Here is an 18,488-nt window from a genome sequence, read left to right as displayed (position 1 = left end):
TTGTCTGGAAGGGATGTGGACGGAGTGAAGAAAGCACAAATTGGTACATTGCATAACTACTCATGTTCTACAAATGAATATAACTGAATAGCATGGGTTGATGTACTGTCATAACTAAGCACTTACAAATGTATTTGGCTCACTCTTACTGTGTAATAAAATGAATCTCATCATGTTTGGCGATCCCACCTTACATTTGGGGATTTCTGTTGTGAACATACATTACTGTACAGAAAGAAAGATTTTGTGCCAACATTGTGTTTTGATTAAAGAAAACTACAATATACCTCAATGCCATGTGATTGGAGGTATTTTTTTCCTCTGTGGTCTCAGTTACAGATGGTTGATGTGCTGTTGCTATGATTTTCATTTGTTAAACTTGCTGAAACTAGAAAAACAAACCTACGTATTTGTACTAATTGATCTGTTCATTGAGGAAGTAACAAGTGGCTTGCAAAATGTCCAAAACAAAGAACTGATCTTGCTCTTTAGAAGCAGAGAAGAGTGAATAAGAAAACTTCTTATAAGAATATACAGCATGCCTATGGCCGGGATGAGAGTCAGCACCTTCAAGTCTGAGGACATGGTTCTCTGCTGGAAAATGGTGGATTTCCCCGTCTGGGTCAGGAGACAGTTACTGCCCCAAGCGAGGGAGTTCAAGTATCTTGGGGGCTTATTCACGAGTGAGGGTAGAATGAAGCGTGAGATGGATTGGCAGTCTGGCTCAGCGTCTGCAGTGATGCTGGGGCTGTGCTAGACTGTCGTGGTGAAGAGAGAGTTGAGCCAGAAAGGAAAGCTTTTGATTTACTGGTCCATCTACATCCCAGCCCTCACCTGTGGTCATAGCTATGGGTAATGACCGAGAGAATAAGGTCACGGATACAAGTGGCTAAAATGTGTTTCCTCAGATCGGTGGCTGGGCTCAGCCTTCGAGATAGGGTAAGGAGCTCGGACAACCAGAGGGGGCTTCGGAGTAGAGCCAATGCTCCTTTGTGAAAGGGGTCAGTTGAGGGAGTACAGGCATCTGATCAGGATACCTCCAGTTGGAGGTGTTCTGCGCACGTCCCACTGGTAGGAAGGGCCGGGGCAGACCCAGAATACGCTGGAGGGATTACATATCTCGTCTGGCCTGGGAACACCTCCGGGTCCCCTAGGAGGAACTGGAAAGCGTTGCTGGGGAGAGGGATGTCTGGAATGCTTTGCTCGGCCTGCTGTCCCCACAACCGGATAAGAGGTTGAAAATGGATGGATGGACGGATGTATGGATGGATTTCATTTCTGTAAAGAAAACTAAACAAAATTATTATTTTTCAAGTTAAAGGTAGGGTCTGGAGGATTTTCCAGTTGCTGTTTGTAAACACACATTCAAATTTGGCCCCTCCTATCAGGCTCAACTGCGCGCTGCCCCTACCCCTCCCGGCAGTTGGGTGTTAACGTTACACAAAATGATTCAAAGCTCAATCTTCACACTACATCAAGCCATATATTAGCTAAACGTAAAGTTATTTGCATCGGTTGATAGTCGGAATTAGCCTCCACAACAAATTACGTAGGAATTACAGTTGTTGTAATGGAAAAGTTGATAAATTAGCAAACTAGCACAAGCTAACCAGCCTGTATTTGGGATTTACCTGTCCAACAGAAAGCAGGCCAACTCCGTGTCGCTGTACATCCCGAGCCTCTCCTTCAATGTTCGAGAGTGGGTGAAAGCCACCCCGATATTCACACGAGTTTTGGCCCGTGCTTTATCAGCTCGGCGTTTTGCCTCACTCTCATTTAATTTCCTTTTCTTCGTGGGTACGTCTGTATCCGCCATTTCCCAGGTGTACGGAGCCCGGAGGTACGGAAGAAGGCTTCACAGAAGAGGACCAGGCGAAGGTTCGCGCTGGTGCACGCTCGGACACGCTCGGGCACGGCACCTGCGCTCTCTCATTGGCTGGGGAAATCTCCGCCCAGAAGCGGTCCGAGCTCACAAAAACATCAAAATACAGTTAAAGGGCAGGAGCTCTGCAAACAGAGTCACCACCACACATGAGTAGAAGCCCATAGGTGATGATTAAGCAGGATTTCATTTGTATATGTCTATATTTTGTTTTGTTTGAAAATCCTCCAGATCCTACCTTTAAGATATCATTCAAAATAGAAACTTAAAATCTCTCAAGATAAGGGCACAATAAAGACCTGAACAGTTACAGAGTCTTCACTCTCTGCAAAAACAGCCTCGACCTACATTAGAAAAGTACTCAGTCACAACAACCAAAGAGATAACAGAACAATGGCCAAGTGTGAGGGAGAAGAAAATACTGAATTTGTAAAAAAAATAAAAAAGCCTATTAAATATGCATGATGGTTTAAAATTCTGAGAATACATAATACTGAGAATCTTATAAAAAGTTCCCCAAAAAATAAGGAAAATCCATCTCTGATTAAATATTCACAGGAAATAATCTGCTCCAAATTCATTCAAATCACTTGTTCTACACAAATTTCCTGCAGTTATTGTGTAAATGACGGGTTAATTGGAAAGTTTATCAGTTGTTCTATATTGTTATTGTTATGCACTGAATAAAGTATGAAATATCCATTTAATTTGTCACTTAGTCAGGGGTTGTCAGTTTACTCAATGATAGGGGTCCTATCAAGGGGTCCCTTAAGGAAAAAGGTTGGGAAGCACTTATTTAAGTGATTCATTATGTATTCTCAGAACCCATCAGCTATCTAGCCTCTGGGGGCAACGGCCAGTATTTTGAGAGATCCAGTGTAACAAGCGGATATCAGGGCCAGATATATTTTTAAAAAGCTAAAATGAAGCTAAATTGTTGTTAGGTAATAGCCCATGAGTAACAAGATTGCCAATGTGTTCCACCTCTCCACCCAGACTGTTTACCTGCCTCTCAAAGAGATAGGTCAATACTACTTGGACTACAAACAGGCACCAGAATGATTTCAATACCAAAACCTTGCCCCATGTGCTACAGAATCTGCACACATATGCAGGTATCTGTTTATAGAGATCATTTATCAAGCAAAAATGCCCAAAACTCTTTGGATCCAGTTTCTGAAATGTGATAGTTTACTGCTTTTCTCTGTTTTGTATCAGTTTAGCTTGAAAAACTTTGGGTTTCACATATCTGATCAAACAAAACAAGATGTTTGGAGACATCACATTGGCTTCTGGTTGGGAAATGTTGCAGTTTTGTTTGACAATTTTCTTACATTTGAGAAAAAACTATTAATCAACTACCAACATTTATTTGATAATAATCATTGACATCATGCCTCAGAACCATCTTGAGGATCTCATGGCGAGACCACATCACCAACGATGAGGTGATGAGAAGGGCAGGGGTGGCGCTACTGTCTGACATGATCTCTGACAGGAGAAGAAGAATGGCTGGACACGTACTCCGACTGCCAAGAGAGAGGCCAGCGAGTGTGGCAATGCACTGGGTGCCTGAGGGTGGCAAGAGGACAAGAGGGAGGCCAAAGAAGACATGGAGACAGATGTTTAAGGAAGACCTAAGGGAGATGGGTGTCAGCTGGCATGGTGCAAGGAGGGTCGCCAGGGACTGGAGCAAGTGGAAGGGACACGTTGCCCGATGTTCCAATAGGAACAGGAGGAACTAAGTCTAAGTCTAAGTAAGTAATCACTGACTCGTGAAAACTGAACATATAGTCACGGACATAACAGTAACAGTATTTTTCATTCATATACAGTAGGCAACAACAGTTGTTGGCATTTACTGAAGCATAGAAAGTGCACCAAAGTGCTTGCATCAACTGATTGGCATCACCTGTGTCATTCATGCTTTACAATCACTGGCTCATTCGCAGCTGTGTGGCTGTCAGCTGCCAGTAACATCCAATTAGGTTCATGCAGGTGGCCATTATAACCTGACACATGTCATAATCAAGCCACTGATATGATCATGCCTGTTTGCTGCGCAGCTCCTCCACTACCCTACCTTCCTCCTTATGAGCTACTATATTTTTGGTACTGTTGATTTCACAAAGATTGAGAATTCATGTTTTCCTATCAGGAATTATTGGCAGAATCCATGCTGCTGCACATAGTTTCGTCATAGCATCCTAGTGGCCATCAGGAGGCTTAGATGTGTGTATTAATGCATAGAGACTGCAACACTGCTGAGCTGTGTAGGTAGACAGCAGCTCTGGACATAACTGCAGTTCTCTTACTTTAAGTACTGTGGTGGTGAATTGAGCACAGGCATGTGGGAGCCTTTGTTTACAAGGCAACTCAAACCTCTAGTTTCTACTATCCAGAGATGTTGTACCTCTTCCTGCTGTTATCATGTTTACCAGACATGCTTTGTGAGGTTGCGTCTTGGATCCCACGGATCAGCAGGTGGAATCATGTTCAACACAAACATGCATTTAGAGAGGCTCTGTTGAGCTTCTCTGTGCCAGCTTCCTGTGTTTGATAGAGACCAACACAGCACGTCAATGGATTTACAGTAATACACAGTATGTATGTGGCAACAAAAATACAGACTTTGACATGTAACTCAAAATCTGCTTGGCAAAAAATTGTTGTTGTTTAAATTCTGCCATTCTGTAGATATTAGACTGGGCTTGGCTCCCATATTTCATTACAGAACAGCCTCTCAATGATAATGCCTAAAGTTAAAGGGAGGATATACTTACCTCGCAATAAGACTTCATTTTTTACACTTACACATCTGCTGTTGATTGCTCTTGGATTCATCAGGGAGAGCTAAAGATATGCCCTCAGTAAGTACATCACTTCCTTACTTACATTTTCCTCATACCTTCAGGTTGCTTCCCCCTTGTGTGCACATTTTCACACTGCTATTAAATGTAACATTCTAGAGGTAAAGGTGGCAGACTTAAAAGACATCACCAGGCAAACAGCCTGTCAAGCCTCGAGGAGGGCAGGTAGGGACCCAAATGCAGAGCAGTAGACCAGGAGACAGGATTAGGTCTCCACTGAGGACCAAGCAAAAGATTAAAGCATACAAGGAAACATGGGAGGGCTGACTACTCATGCACGAGGGACAAACAAGCAGCAGAGACTAACTGGGGCAGGCAGACAGGACACACAAAGGGGACTGGATAATTGCTTAACTGGATTGAGCTGGCAGACTGTGTATAGGAAACACACTGAGGACACCTGGTGGACAGATAGGGTAATGTAGCTGGGCCCGCAGCACAAAGACTGGGAGAAAACCCGAGGAGAGATGTGATGGAGGGAGAGAACAGTTGTGGCAGTGACAGGGTATTTCCACCAGCTGCTAAACTGTAATTTACTGTTGTTTCTATTACTTGTCAGTTTTATTTGAATGTGCTTTTTTGTCTGTGAGTGATGCCACCAGAAATCTTTTAATAGTGGTGGGTAGATGGGGGGGCACCAAAACCAAAAGCCATAACTGAATTTCAGGAATTCTATTATGCTGTTAAAGTATATAGACTAGTTGAAAATGATGTCAGTATGAGAGTTAAGGAAACGCATATACTTTGATGTCTTATTTTACAGACAGAGGGGTCTACAGTGTGTGTTTGAAGGATATATCCAGGATGTCAAACTGATTCAGCAGCAACAACAGGTTAAAAAGACAAAGATAGTTAGAAGCTAAAGCCGAACTATAGGCTACAAATCACAGTGTAAAAATGGACCACCACATCACTGCTGATCGCCACACAAGACAATGAATATAAAGGGAAACTTTGCTGTTATTGAACCAGATGTGTGGCATCACAGTGTGTGAAGATGAACTGTGTTTGGCTTCACCCCCGTGCTGCTGCCAGTGCCCGGACCTCCGCTGCCGGACGAGCAGGGATCTCTAGAAGAAGTCAAACAATGTTCATGTGCACACAATGCTATGACCCTCTTGAGGGGCTTAATAATTGGGAATGATAAACATTAAGTTATGATGATATACAGTATTATAAATGGGTTACTTTCACAAATATTTCCTTGTTTGCTTACACTGGTCATCACTGTTCAGTTATAACATCTGGCAGTAAATCAAACAGTATGACTGAAGGACAGAGCTCAGCATTTCTCTTGTTTGAGATAAATTCCACGTTTACTGGGACAGTTTCCAGCCTTCCCAGAATGCTGCAGGATGTCAGCCAAAATGCATTTTTCAAATCACCAGTTACTGCTGATGTAGCGTTGGCGTAGATTCATCTGATTCAACCAGTAAGTGCAATGTCATGTTGAAATTACACTACCAACTGAACTGATTCAACATTTCACACTTTAATTCATGTGATCTGGCGAGTCTTCCATGGCTGCCGTGTGACATGTGACTTTGTATGCTTCAAAGTGTCCTTTTGGAGACTACCACCAAGAGTCGGCAAAGTCACACGTTTTGAAATCGTAAACATAGAGCCTATATACAGAATGAGGTTGGAGATACAAGTGGCCAAAATGAGTTTCCTCTGTGGGGTGGCTGGGTTTAGCCTTACAGATAGGGTGAGGAGCACGGACATCTGGAGGGAACCCGGAGTAGAGCTGCTGCTCCTTCACGTCAAAAGGGGTCAGTTGAGGTGATTCGGGCATCTGATTAGGATGCCTCCTAGGCACCTCCCGTTAGAGGGTTTCTGGGGACGTCCAACTGGTGGGAGGCCCCAGGGCAGACCCAGAACACTTTGAAAGGATAATACATCTCATCTGGCCTGGGAACGCCTTGAGACCCCCCAGGAGGAGCTGAAAAGTGTGGCTGGAGAGAGGGATGTCTGGAGTACTTTGCTCAGCCTGCTGCTCCTTCGACCTGGCTTCGGATAAGCGATTGAAAATGGATGGATGGATGGATGGATGGATAGATCAGGCCAATTCAGTCATTTGTCTTCATGCACTGGGGACTGCTCATTTTTCCAATGGCCCAAAATTCCGAAGCCCTGTTCGTCTGAAAAATGTCCCGATGGACCAAAAGCCCATTTCTCTGACAGCATGTTATCCCAAAAACAAAGTCCCGTTGCTTCAAAGTCCCATTTCTCTGAATATACATGCTCCCTGTGGTAACCCAGTCACCTGAAAAAATGTTTGAATTATACTTCAACAACACTGTGGTGAATGTGTGGTTAGATTTAGGTTCAAAAATCGCTTGGTTAGGATTTAGGAAATATCGTGTTTGATTGCATTTGGTAGCACAAAAAGTCCCTGAAAAAGCAGGGACAGGTTGGTGAAAAACCCGAATTTGGTGGCTCAAACACTGCTGGAAAACGATGTAAACTCTCAGTAAAAACACCCGGGATCGTCGGTTCAACACTGCTGGAAGACGCTGCGAAGGTTCAATAAAAACACAATGGCTCCAACGTCACAGGGAAACTGAAACTAAGTGCATGGAATGTATAGTTTTGGAGGAATTGGACGTTGGTGCAATGGGTGTTTTTTGAGGGGGGGAAACAGGCTGTCAGAGAAATGGGCTTTCAGTACATTTTTCAGACTAAAGAGGCTTTGGAAGTTTGGGCCATCTGAAAGATGGCATGGCACCAGTGCACTGAGGTTTTACATTCAGTGGAGATCAACTGCTCCTCTTGGCTCTAAAAACTGCAGCTGCAGTGATCTTGTCAGGTTATTTTTGCCCATGTCAGCCTGACACATAACAAGTCTGAAGCAGTTCAACAGAATTCTAAGTACCCAGCATGCACTCTGCCTTGTTCATCTGTGGCTGATCCCATGTGGGACCTGTAGCATCTTGAACAAGGTCACTGTGTCACCTTTGTAGAAGCTCAAACCCTGTTAGGCAGACAGTCTGTTGAGTTTTGCATCTGCAGACTCCCCCTCCTGTTAAGGGTAAACGTTTGGGCAGCAACATGAAAGGTGTAACATTAGGATTACCCCACTGTCTAAAACAGACACTGAATATCAATATGCTCTGCTTTGGATGTCTGACCCAGTCTTATTGCATCTCCAGAGGCACAAATGACATCTTTAGAATATTTTTAAACAAAGCCCATCAAAACCAGCCGGTAGACTTCCACATGGGAGGCCAACTAGGCAGACTTTACTGGTCTATGATATTTGCTTTTCTTTTAATTAATGAAAGGTTGAAGGCAGGCAGGCTTTGGACCAAGGGAAATCAACTGCTGACATTTTCTGCTTCCAGCCTTGAGGGGAAGCAGCATGTGGTCCATGTCCAAATTCATTCAAGAGCCCCTTTCCTCCTGCCCTTTGCTCCACAAACTTAATTTATTCATGTCTGGCTTTGCCAAAATAATTTTCCCTCTTTTGATTTTTAACTTCTGTCTATAAATGGTGATAATTGAGGCCCTTTCAACTTGCTGCACTCTATCCGCCTGAGTGATGAGCATACATAAGTAATGATCTTTGCAACATACATGTGTGGAGTTTTTTCATGCCCCCTCCTTCCGTCTCCCTCTCTCTTTACTAATTAAGGCATAGGGCTGATGACCACTTGTCAGATGTTGTGTTGGGCTGCAGTGCAATGTGTGTCTTTGCCTTCACGGTGAAGTCCATTGAGTCATGCTGTGTTTGCACGGATGTTATAATGGACGATCCGTCCCTCCTGACTGTGATTGACCAAAGGAGCCCTTCCGTCCAATTCAATTACCAGCAGCATCTCCGCTGGTAATCACACATTTATGGTGGGCAGAGTGCATCTGGGAGAGATGTCAGTAAATGGCTGTGAATGCTTATTTAGAAAGCCGATCCAAAGTGAAAATCCTCCAAAGGGAGTAACATCAAACATGCCTGTCTGATTATACAGCAGACATTAGAGGTGAGGGAAGGGAACACTGCTGTTGACAGTTCTTGGCATAAATTGAAATTAATCACAGAGTGCTGACTATATGTTTAGCTTTAATGTCTTAAAAAGGGGAGCATGCTTTGTGTGCTGCCCTGAAAATGACAAACTAATATTATTCCAGTACGTTATTTCTTCTGGTGGTGTTTCTGTTGGATCTCTAATTTGTGGGGTTACGTGTCTCTGTAGTGAAAAGTGTGACTTTCTTCAAACACCATTAACAACGATAGGGCTTATAGTGCAACAAAAAACAACAGACTTCATCTAACGCAGCCAGAGTATCTGTAGTTATGGGTGGGTTATGAGACAATGGGCCCCTAGGCACAGACATGCAAAAGGCCCCACCACCTCTCCTTCTTAGGAGCAAGACACAGATTTTATAGTTGTTTAGCTTCTTTTTGTTGTTTTGCATCACTGTCATTACACATCTCCCTGTGGTTTTGTGTCTCTTTGCAGTTTTGTTCGTGTCTGTGGTTGTTTGTTTCCTTTTTTGTAGTGTCTTTTTGTAGTTGCTTTCTGTCTCTTTCAAGTTGTTTGAGGCTCTTTGTAGCTTTATGTCTCTTTATAGTTATTTTGAGCCTGTTTGTAGTTGCTTTGTGTGTCTTATGAGATATTTTGTGTGTCTTTGTGATTGTTTTGCCCTTTTTCATGGTGGTTGTGTCTCTTTGTTTCTCTTTGCAACTGCTTTGCATCTTTTTGGAGTAGTTTTGTGTCTCTTTGTAGTTGTTTTATGTTTATTTGTGGTCATGCTGAGTCTCTTCCTGTTTGGTACGTGTTACAGTTTTTCTCATTTGCTTGAACATATTGGCCCATTCAGAAGTTACATTTTTAAAAGGCCTGAACTGAAAGTCTCTGGCCAAAATGGCACATTTTGTTCACAAAATGCTATAGCACTCACAAAACATTAAACACATGCAACAAAAGCTAGTATTTCTATCAAACAACACAACTTGTGGTCAAATTAATGCATTCTTTCAATCAATGATTACACAGCAAGTAGCCACCGGTGGTTAACACTAACAAGAGACGTTCCACTGATGAAACAGAGCTAACTAACTGTAGCTAGTAAGTGGGCTAAGGAGCTGTAGCTAATTAGCCTGACTCTGTAAAGATGTTCTTTGCAAGGAAAAGAGCGAAAGAACCGAGGATAACCGTGCAGACGGATATTTACATACATATGAGCAGATGGGGCCACGTCACCACAGATCTTCTGCCTTAAAAGGTTTGAATAGAGGTGTCTTTACATAGGTCACGAGGGGCATAATATCCCATAGTATATGGGTTGTACCTTGTTCCTCTCCTTAGTTCCATGTCATTTTGTTTTTCCATGCCCATCAATTGTCATTGACATGTAAGACCTACAGTAAGCACCTAAAGTATGACCTGTGCTGTACTACAGTAAGCAGTCATTATGGTACAGCCTTTGTGCTGCATTCTTTATTGACAAAGGAAGCGATAAAGAACGTCACCCAAACTCAGAAATACTCAAACCCTACCCTTAAACATTTTTTTTTTATTGTGTCAATCTGATTTTTCCATGTCATTCTTTTTAGGTGGAATGCTACAGCTATAGAGGTTTTGATCTAGTCTGTTTTCAAACTTTTCAAACTCCGAAATGCTGAATAATGGTCTCCTCTCTTTACATGCCTTTTCACTCTTTGATCCATACTTAGGACAAGAAGAAGATATACTGTATTAATCCCTGAGGAGAAATTCATTTCTTACATACAAGCCTAAAATACACAAACATGCTCAAACACCTATACATGTATTAAATGGAGAGATGTCAGAGCGAGGGGGCTGCCTTGGACGGGTATCCCAAGCAGTTGGGGGTTCGGCACCTTGGCCATGCACAGGAAGGAACCTAGCACCTCTCCAGCTCCCACTCCATGCTCCAAACTTGGTCTGCATGGGGACTTATGGGGACACTTGTAAACAGCAACACAGAGGTGACATATGATATAGGTGGATGTGGACTGATTGCTGATTGAAGAGTTGTGGATAGAAGTTTCACACGGGTGCATTAGAGATTCATATTATGCAAGTAATTTCTATCAGCTGTGAATGGATGTTTTCCTCTTGTTCTGGGTTTTCTATGAGATCTGGTTTAACTGCTTGGAAAAAAGGTGTGAATATGTGTGAAACCAAATAAAACGTGCATTTGTGAGAGAAGACTTCTGCTGTGCTAAGAAGATGTCTTAGCAATTGAGGATAAACTATAAAACAAAACAGATAGAAGCCTTATCCAAGCAGGGCTTTCTGGAATTGGAATTACAGATTAATCATTACAATCGATACTCATAAGAGAAGATTGTGAAACAACAAAATCTGAAAAAATGTCACTGGACTCAAGGATTTAACTTGATCCATGTAGTTCCTCAAGTGAGCTGTGGAGGGCAGCAAAGGCGTTTGCTGCGTCGAGTCTGCCGCTTATAGCACAAGAAGAAGAAGAAGAGGAAGCCGGCCCAGGATGTCAGTGTGCTTGCGAAGTTCGGCATGGGCTCCCGTTACCTTGGGGTTTCTCTTCAGGAGGCAACAGCCCGTCCTCCGGTTCAGCAAGGCAGCGTCTTCATTACACTGCAGTAGAGTTTTCCATAAAACCACACCGTGTAGCCGTGTCATAAACCCCTTAACTTCAAGATTCGCAGCATTTTTTGGCTTCCAGGTGACCAGAAGAATCAGCATGTCGTCCGGTGCGATGTCCCAGAGAATGGTTTGGGTGGACCTGGAGGTCAGTGACAGCGCTAAAAACCGGGTTGTGTCGTGAACATACTGTTTTAAGTTAGCTAACGTTAGCTAGCACTACGCCAAGCTAAATAGAGGGAGACGAAATGATGCTAATGCTAATGTTTATCGTTACCTGACACGTTAAAATCAACCTGGGGATTGTAACTAACGGTTATTTAACGTCTGCTAATGAGAGAAAACCGCGAAACGTAACGCTAATTAATGTTAATTAACCTTACAAGCCAGAGACACCGACAAGATAAATACGTATTTGGTCTATGTCACGTTTTAGCTAACTAGTCCTGAGATGCTAACTGGACATTGTGCCACCAAAGGTTATGCTAACGATGTAAACACCTAGCTAGCAGTTTATTGAGTAAATCCTTTGGGGCGAGCTTTTACATGTTAGCATCATGGATGTCTGCATCATGCTAGTTGTTTTGCTGACTGAAGCAACATGATGCATGGCGTGGACAACAGTACAGTAACAGTACTCTTTTAAATGTGCAATATCTGCTTGTAAGTAGTCACACATTTGTACAGGAAGACTCCAGTTTAAAAGATATAACTGAAAAATGACCAGGCACAATGTAACACCACATGAATGAGTAAAACACCTTTAAGATAAAGACAGCAAATGCACGTGAGTTGCCTTAAATTTTGAACTATGAGACATCACACTTGGTGCATCAAGTAATATGTATATCACTCCAACCCCTACAAGTTAAAAAAACTGCATTATGTGACACTGTAATGTGTAGCAGAAGTGTGCTAGTTCAAGTTGTGGTGGTGTAGGAAGTTCACCCACTAGGGATGTGCTAACTCTTTGCGTCAGTGTTTTAGTAAAAATATAGGGGCTCATGCACAATAGGGCTGCAACGATTAGTCGACTAATCGATGACTAACTGACTATTAAAATAATCGGTGACTATTTTAGTAGTCGACTAATTGGTTTGAGTCATTTTTCATAGAAAAGTACTATAAAAGTCCCCCAAAATACTCTTATTGCAGCTTCTTACATTCAAATATTGGCATCTTTACACACTCTCCCATGACGGTGAACTAAAACCCTTTGGCCTGAGTATGAAACAAGACATTAGATGACATAGTTTTGGGGTTTGTGAGAGACACACCAACATTTTTCAACATTTTAACACATTTTTCGATAAAATGATTAGTCGACTAATCAAAGAAATAATCGACAGATTAGTCGACAATGAAAATAATTGTTAGTTGCAGACCTAATGCACAACTTCAGACATTTGACAGGTGCATAGGAGGAAAGTGTCCTTAGGCCAGAGGTCAGCCACCTTTAGGCTACTATTAACACAGCCATTACTGGCAGATAAAAGAAAAAAAAAATCTGTCTGGAGCCACAAAACATATTTAAATAAAGGTAATGCTTATTAAGTTTAAATTAGCCCATCAACATTACAAATAGGTCTAAATGAGCATTAAGTAATATAATTTACTACAAGAGGGCTACTCTGCACTGGGCTAGTTATAAATATTTAGTACTTTAACTTTGCGGCGTTGGTGGTGGAAGCAAATAAATCTGTCGACTTTTCCTTTTTCGGATTTGGGTATGTGTAGTTAGCCGCTCTAGAGAGACTCCAGGTGAGCCACTGCTACTGGAGTTCAGCAAAATTTAGAGGAAAAGGCACCAGGTCATGGATGTATGATTCGCATTTTAGTTAGTGAAACATTTTTAAAAACTTTTTTAAATACAGTGTATGGGCTCCACATTTCTGCAATTGTAGAATACAATAATTACCTTAGGTCTACAATAATGACAAATGAAAATCTGAATGTTAAAAAAAAGGTTCCTCATTTCCAGGTAATTTTATGTTAAAGCCACAAGGAGCCAGTGGAGAGGGTCTGAAGAGCCGCAGGTTGCCCATCCCTGCCACAGGCGAAGAAAAGGGAATTCCCACACACTGTTGTGTTTCTTGCAATCAACTTTTTTGGTTAGGTCACCTTACGTGATGAAGGTCTAACGACCAAAACACCTGACAGTGTGCAGGAGTTATCTTTTCTTCGCCTGTGTTAGATTGTTTTTGTGCCTTTTCTCAAAAAGGTCTGAATGACACACTTGGTTACGTGATGATACATGTTGCTTTGGCTGTATGCAAAGATGGCAGATGCAGGCATACGACTACCTCGCAACAGTTATTCCAAGGGACTTTAGGCCTTTTGTGAAGATGTTGTGAAGTAATCCATGATATTTAATAATAAAATACGCATTGTAAGATGTAAAGTGATGCTGATTTTTGGGGCAAATGTTAGAGATCTATCTTTGAGAAGAAGTCTGTCTGTGTGTTATTTAGATGACAGGTCTGGACATTGAGAAGGACCAGATCATTGAGATGGCGTGCATTATCACAGACTCTGAACTGAACATTTTGGCTGAGGTAAGATAAACATATACACACACACACTTGGACTGCTGATTCTCTTCTGTCTATCTTGTCAGTTAAATTCATCTGTTCTCGCTTGACAGGGGCCCAACTTGATAATTAACCAGCCAAACGAGCTGCTGGAGGGGATGTCAGAGTGGTGTAAAGAGCATCATGGAAAGGTAAGCTGCGTTTGTCATCAGGAGCTTAGAAGGAAAATACAGAAAATGACATTGGGCGGAAAATGATTTTGGACAATGGCCACACCCAATTCAGTGGTGTTAAACGAAGCATTCTGCCCATAACAACTAAAAGTAACAGTCAACATTAATTCCTGGGACAAATGACTCAAAACAAATAAAAAGAGAAGTAACCACTGTCACATTTTTACTGACCTTCATACTGCCTTCTACTGTTCACTAACCTGTTTTTATGACATCAAACTTTATGCACTAGTTGAGAAATAAAAATGTAACTACTTCAAAGCTGTGTACACCGCTCTGGTCTACTGGCAGTCAGAATGCAGTCTGTCGACTATTTTTAATAGTTTTCTCACGTTTAAAAAACACACATATGCACTAATTTTGGTGGGAAAAAGGGCGCATGTTTTAGTTTCCAATGTGACATATTTCAGCCATATTCTGTTTAACTGATGTTGTTAAAAGATGTATTCATTCTACATTGTGACTTTTAGATGTGAGAATGTTTTTAGTTTGTTTTCCATTTTGCTGTGGTTAATACAAACAAATATTTGTATTAAACGGAATACGACTGTTTGGTAGCTTATGGTTTCCAGTATGCATTTACATTTCTTCATACCATAAATCACCCATTCTTTGAGATAATTCATGTCCTACTTAAAAAAAAACAACAACTTAAAAGTAGCTTTTATCAACACACTCATTCTGTTTTTGGAGTGAAAATTTATTTTAAAGGATATATTTATTAAAACATTAAAAACATGATTTCTAAAATATTTTGATGTGCTTTAAACTTTTTGACTTCTAAACTTACCCTGTACCAGAAAACACCCATGCCCCAGACAATAATTCACAACCTCAAACTATTATATAGAAACAAAAATATAAACGTACAGTGTGTACTGATAACATCTGGGTAGAAATATAATTCTGTAGTCATCTTAGTTTTTGAAATATTATTTTTTTATGAAAATGTTGGCCCTTTAAAGATAGATTCCAAGTTTTTTGTCAACTCTGTCAAGCCCATTTAAAGGCATTTGGCCCTGCTTTTGGGCTCAATTTGAACTCCACAGACCACCTTTGACATACAGACACGAGTGGTATTGATCTTCTCATCTCCTCGCTGGCAAGAAAAGGATTAAGTGTATTTACCACAATGTCAGACTTTTCTTTTAAGGTAGTGTGTGAGAGAAGGTATCTGTTAAAAAGTGTTCAGTGATGTGTACAGCCAGTGTAATTGTGTCTCAGTCAGGACTGACCCAGGCTGTAAAGGACAGTAAAATCACCCTGGCACAAGCAGAGTACGAGTTCCTGTCCTTTGTCCGGCAGCACACCCCGCCTGGATCCTGTCCCCTTGCTGGTGAGCTACTTTTTGTCATCAGCCGCAGTGCTGTGATATCACTCAACCGATCTGGCTCCCACAGACATCTGTTTTGATTCCTCTCCCTGCAGGCAACTCTGTGCATGCAGATAAGAAGTTCCTGGACAAGTACATGCCACAGTTTATGTACCACCTTCACTACAGAATCATCGACGTCAGCACCATTAAGGAGCTTTGCAGGCCAGTGTTTGCGTGGCTGTGGAGTGTCTGAGAGTTGGCGTGCTGTTTTGCAAAGATGCACGAGTTGCAGTTTTCCACATTTGTCTGTACTTTTTGTTTGTTTAGCATACTTTTAGCTCATCTAATCAAGGCTATGTTATTTACTCAGGCCCCTCTAAAAATCTGTGTTCCATTCATTAGTTTGCATGTCAAAGACCCACTTTTAATATTGCACTGCTGAGTAGGTTCTGTAGCTCAATGATAGTGTCTCCTCTTAGTAGGGCTGCCCCCTAATAGTCGACTACAAAGGTCATAAGTCAGCAAGATTTCATTGGTCGATTAGTCGCAGGAGGAAAAAAAAAAGTAAATCAATATTAGGAGCTGCACTGTGTCAGTATAAATCAAAACCTATATGACTGGACCATGTGGGAGTTTAATTTGAAAGGACAGACACAGGAAGTGGCCATGCTCAGCAGTCAGACAGGAGTCAGGTTCATTTCCAGGACTGGTACCTGTGGTTATTCCACAGGCTAGTTAATAACATGTCGGGCAGGAAATCCAAAGTGTGGGATCATTTTGAGAAGGTGAAGGACGAACCCAAGGTGATATGTAAACTCATCTTCATTGGTCGACTACAAACACGACGTATCATCTGAAACATGGAAGTAGCTACATGCCCATTAGCCCACAGCGTCATTAACAGGCGGCTCGCTCAGTGTGTGACGTGCACTTGTAGATAAAATATAGGCCTATATTAATGAAGGTTCATTAGTACGGTTTTGTATTTCTCTGTAATGTAGCACAGTGTTAACAATGTTACTGATACTATTCTTTCTCACACCTTCAACTCAAACCATTGTGTTGCCCCGCCCAAAATTTATATTTAATTAACAGGGGGCGGCCCTACTACTTAGCAGTGCATCAGAATAAATTAAAGATAGTATGGCATTCTCTTCAGTTTGATTGCTTTATTAGACAAATATTTTGTTCTATGAACGCATACAGACGGTGGTATCCAGAGGAATACAAGAACGTGCCTCTCAAGAAAGCAGCCCACAGGTAAACAATACAAAAACACATCTGAATCATAATGTAAAATATGATTGTATTTTTTTTAGTCCTGTAGCTTTTGCTGCTTTACTCACCAAAGTAACTGCTGAGATCCTTGAATATGATGACGTCACTCTAACAAAGTCGGACAATCAGACAGACTGTCTAAACCACTTTCTTTGAGGTCAGGTTGAAAATAAAATGTCACTTCTAAGTCTTCATTGTACAGTAAAACTGCACGACTTGAGTAACTAAAGAGGATCGAAGTTGAAGCAGGAAGTGTTTCCATAAACCGTGATAGATTGTTACAACAGACAGTTTGGGTACTAACTTTAATATTCAACTTTGTTTCTCTTCAGAACAATTTAAAATAACCTGGGGCTTTGTTTAAAACCTCCCTGATCATGTTTCTCGCCTCAGCTGACTTCTTTTTAGTGATATTGTCATGCTCTGAGATCTCAGTAATTAGGATGGTAAGTACACCGGTATCTCAGTGAACATAGCTGGTGGCAAAACCTGCGAAAATAAGATCCAAGTTGAATCAAAATTGATCCTTTAAGCTTACTTTAAGGTTCAGATGAATATGCATAATACAAGGAATGCAGTTAAACTGGTTTCTTCCTCGTTCCCGCAGAGCCTTGGATGACATCCACGAGAGCATTAAAGAGCTGCAGTACTACAGAGCCAACGTCTTCAAAGCCTCAACGGAGGAGAAGAAGCGCAAGATTGTAGAAAATGGAGGCAGCAACAATAGTTAGCAGCCTTTAGTGTTGTGTCGTAGCATTTCTTGACAAAAAGCAGTTAAATCAGTCAGAGATATATGTGATTTCTCTTGATTGATTTTAGTTTCTGTTCATATTTAGCTGCCCAACAATCCTTCGTTTCAACATTGTTCAAAAGTTTAACATAGAGGTTTCATCAAAGGGAGCATGATTCTTGTGACAGTTCTTTCAAAAGAAAGCAATTTTTCCGAGTTTAAAAGAGGAGCATTTGAAAGTGACCTTGCAGTTTTGTATTTATTTATCTTCAGTCTGAGATTGACTTTGATTTTCCCTTGTTTTTAAAATGAAACCAAATAAACTATGATCCCTGAGGAAACAGTCCGTTCATCCTGCGTCACCTTCATCAACCAAATACTAAATACTTCATCAACACACACTGAATGTAACCGAGTTTTGGAGTATGTGGTAGATTCACATGGGAGAAGTGACTGAATTACACAGGAGTACACACAGATATTTTGTATGAAACTTTATTTGTTGAGTGTGGTGTTGATGGGCCCCTGATGCAGTCTAATAAAACGCTGGAGCAGCTCACAGACAGAATACTTAACATTGATGTGATGTGACAGCTGCAGAAACCTGGTGGGAGACAAGCCAACCCTAAATGTTTGGGAAACACATTGATTGATGATGCAATATTCTACTTTCTTTTTTAATATTACTAACTGCCAAAACAAATCCTGATATAGTACACTACTGTATACTCCATTGTGTATATACAGTGGTGTATTGTTGAGCTGTAGCAACACTAGATGGCAGTGTGCGCCTTGGTAAGATTGGAAGCACAGCACTGCCATGTCTCAGTGAGGTAGAAATAAAAAATGAAACAGGCAATGAATGAAGACAGCTGAGATTTATATGAATTCATACTGTTTAATGAAGTATGACTCAATTTATACACAAGTGCTTATTGAAACCATTGTTTGGTGTTGCAAGGATCAATTTCAAGAGCTGTATTTGAATTGTACACATGACCAAAGTCATTATTGAACCTTTCTGTCTATTACCTGTTTGTTCAAAGTTCAGGATTCATGTCTTTC

General features: G+C 41.3%; 1 protein-coding gene across 1 annotated transcript; it reads left to right on the top strand.

Annotated features, from left to right (window-relative positions):
* The first annotated feature begins 11,193 nt into the window (after positions 1-11,193).
* smfn (small fragment nuclease) lies at positions 11,194-17,766 on the top strand. The gene is made up of 7 exons (XM_033638128.1): positions 11,194-11,484; positions 13,808-13,891; positions 13,981-14,058; positions 15,325-15,436; positions 15,529-15,637; positions 16,622-16,675; positions 17,301-17,766. The coding sequence occupies exons 1-7, from the start codon at positions 11,224-11,226 to the stop codon at positions 17,422-17,424; spliced, it is 822 nt and encodes a 273-aa protein (XP_033494019.1). The 5' UTR covers positions 11,194-11,223; the 3' UTR covers positions 17,425-17,766.
* Positions 17,767-18,488: the final 722 nt, after the last annotated feature.

Source organism: Epinephelus lanceolatus, chromosome 11 (assembly GCF_041903045.1).
Source record: "Epinephelus lanceolatus isolate andai-2023 chromosome 11, ASM4190304v1, whole genome shotgun sequence".
In the NCBI taxonomy this organism is placed as follows: Eukaryota; Metazoa; Chordata; class Actinopteri; order Perciformes; family Serranidae; genus Epinephelus; species Epinephelus lanceolatus.
The sequence above is the reverse complement of the archived record's forward strand: the minus strand, read 5'-3'. Positions and strand labels throughout refer to the sequence as shown.

Bases quoted from the DNA above. Each gene is read 5' to 3' on its own strand.
- smfn (XM_033638128.1), top strand. From the start codon at position 11,224: ATGTCAGTGTGCTTGCGAAGTTCGGCATGGGCTCCCGTTACCTTGGGG. The intron at 11,485-13,807 runs GTCAGTGACAGC...TGTGTTATTTAG, and splicing joins TGGTTTGGGTGGACCTGGAG to ATGACAGGTCTGGACATTGA. The intron at 14,059-15,324 runs GTAAGCTGCGTT...ATTGTGTCTCAG, and splicing joins GTAAAGAGCATCATGGAAAG to TCAGGACTGACCCAGGCTGT.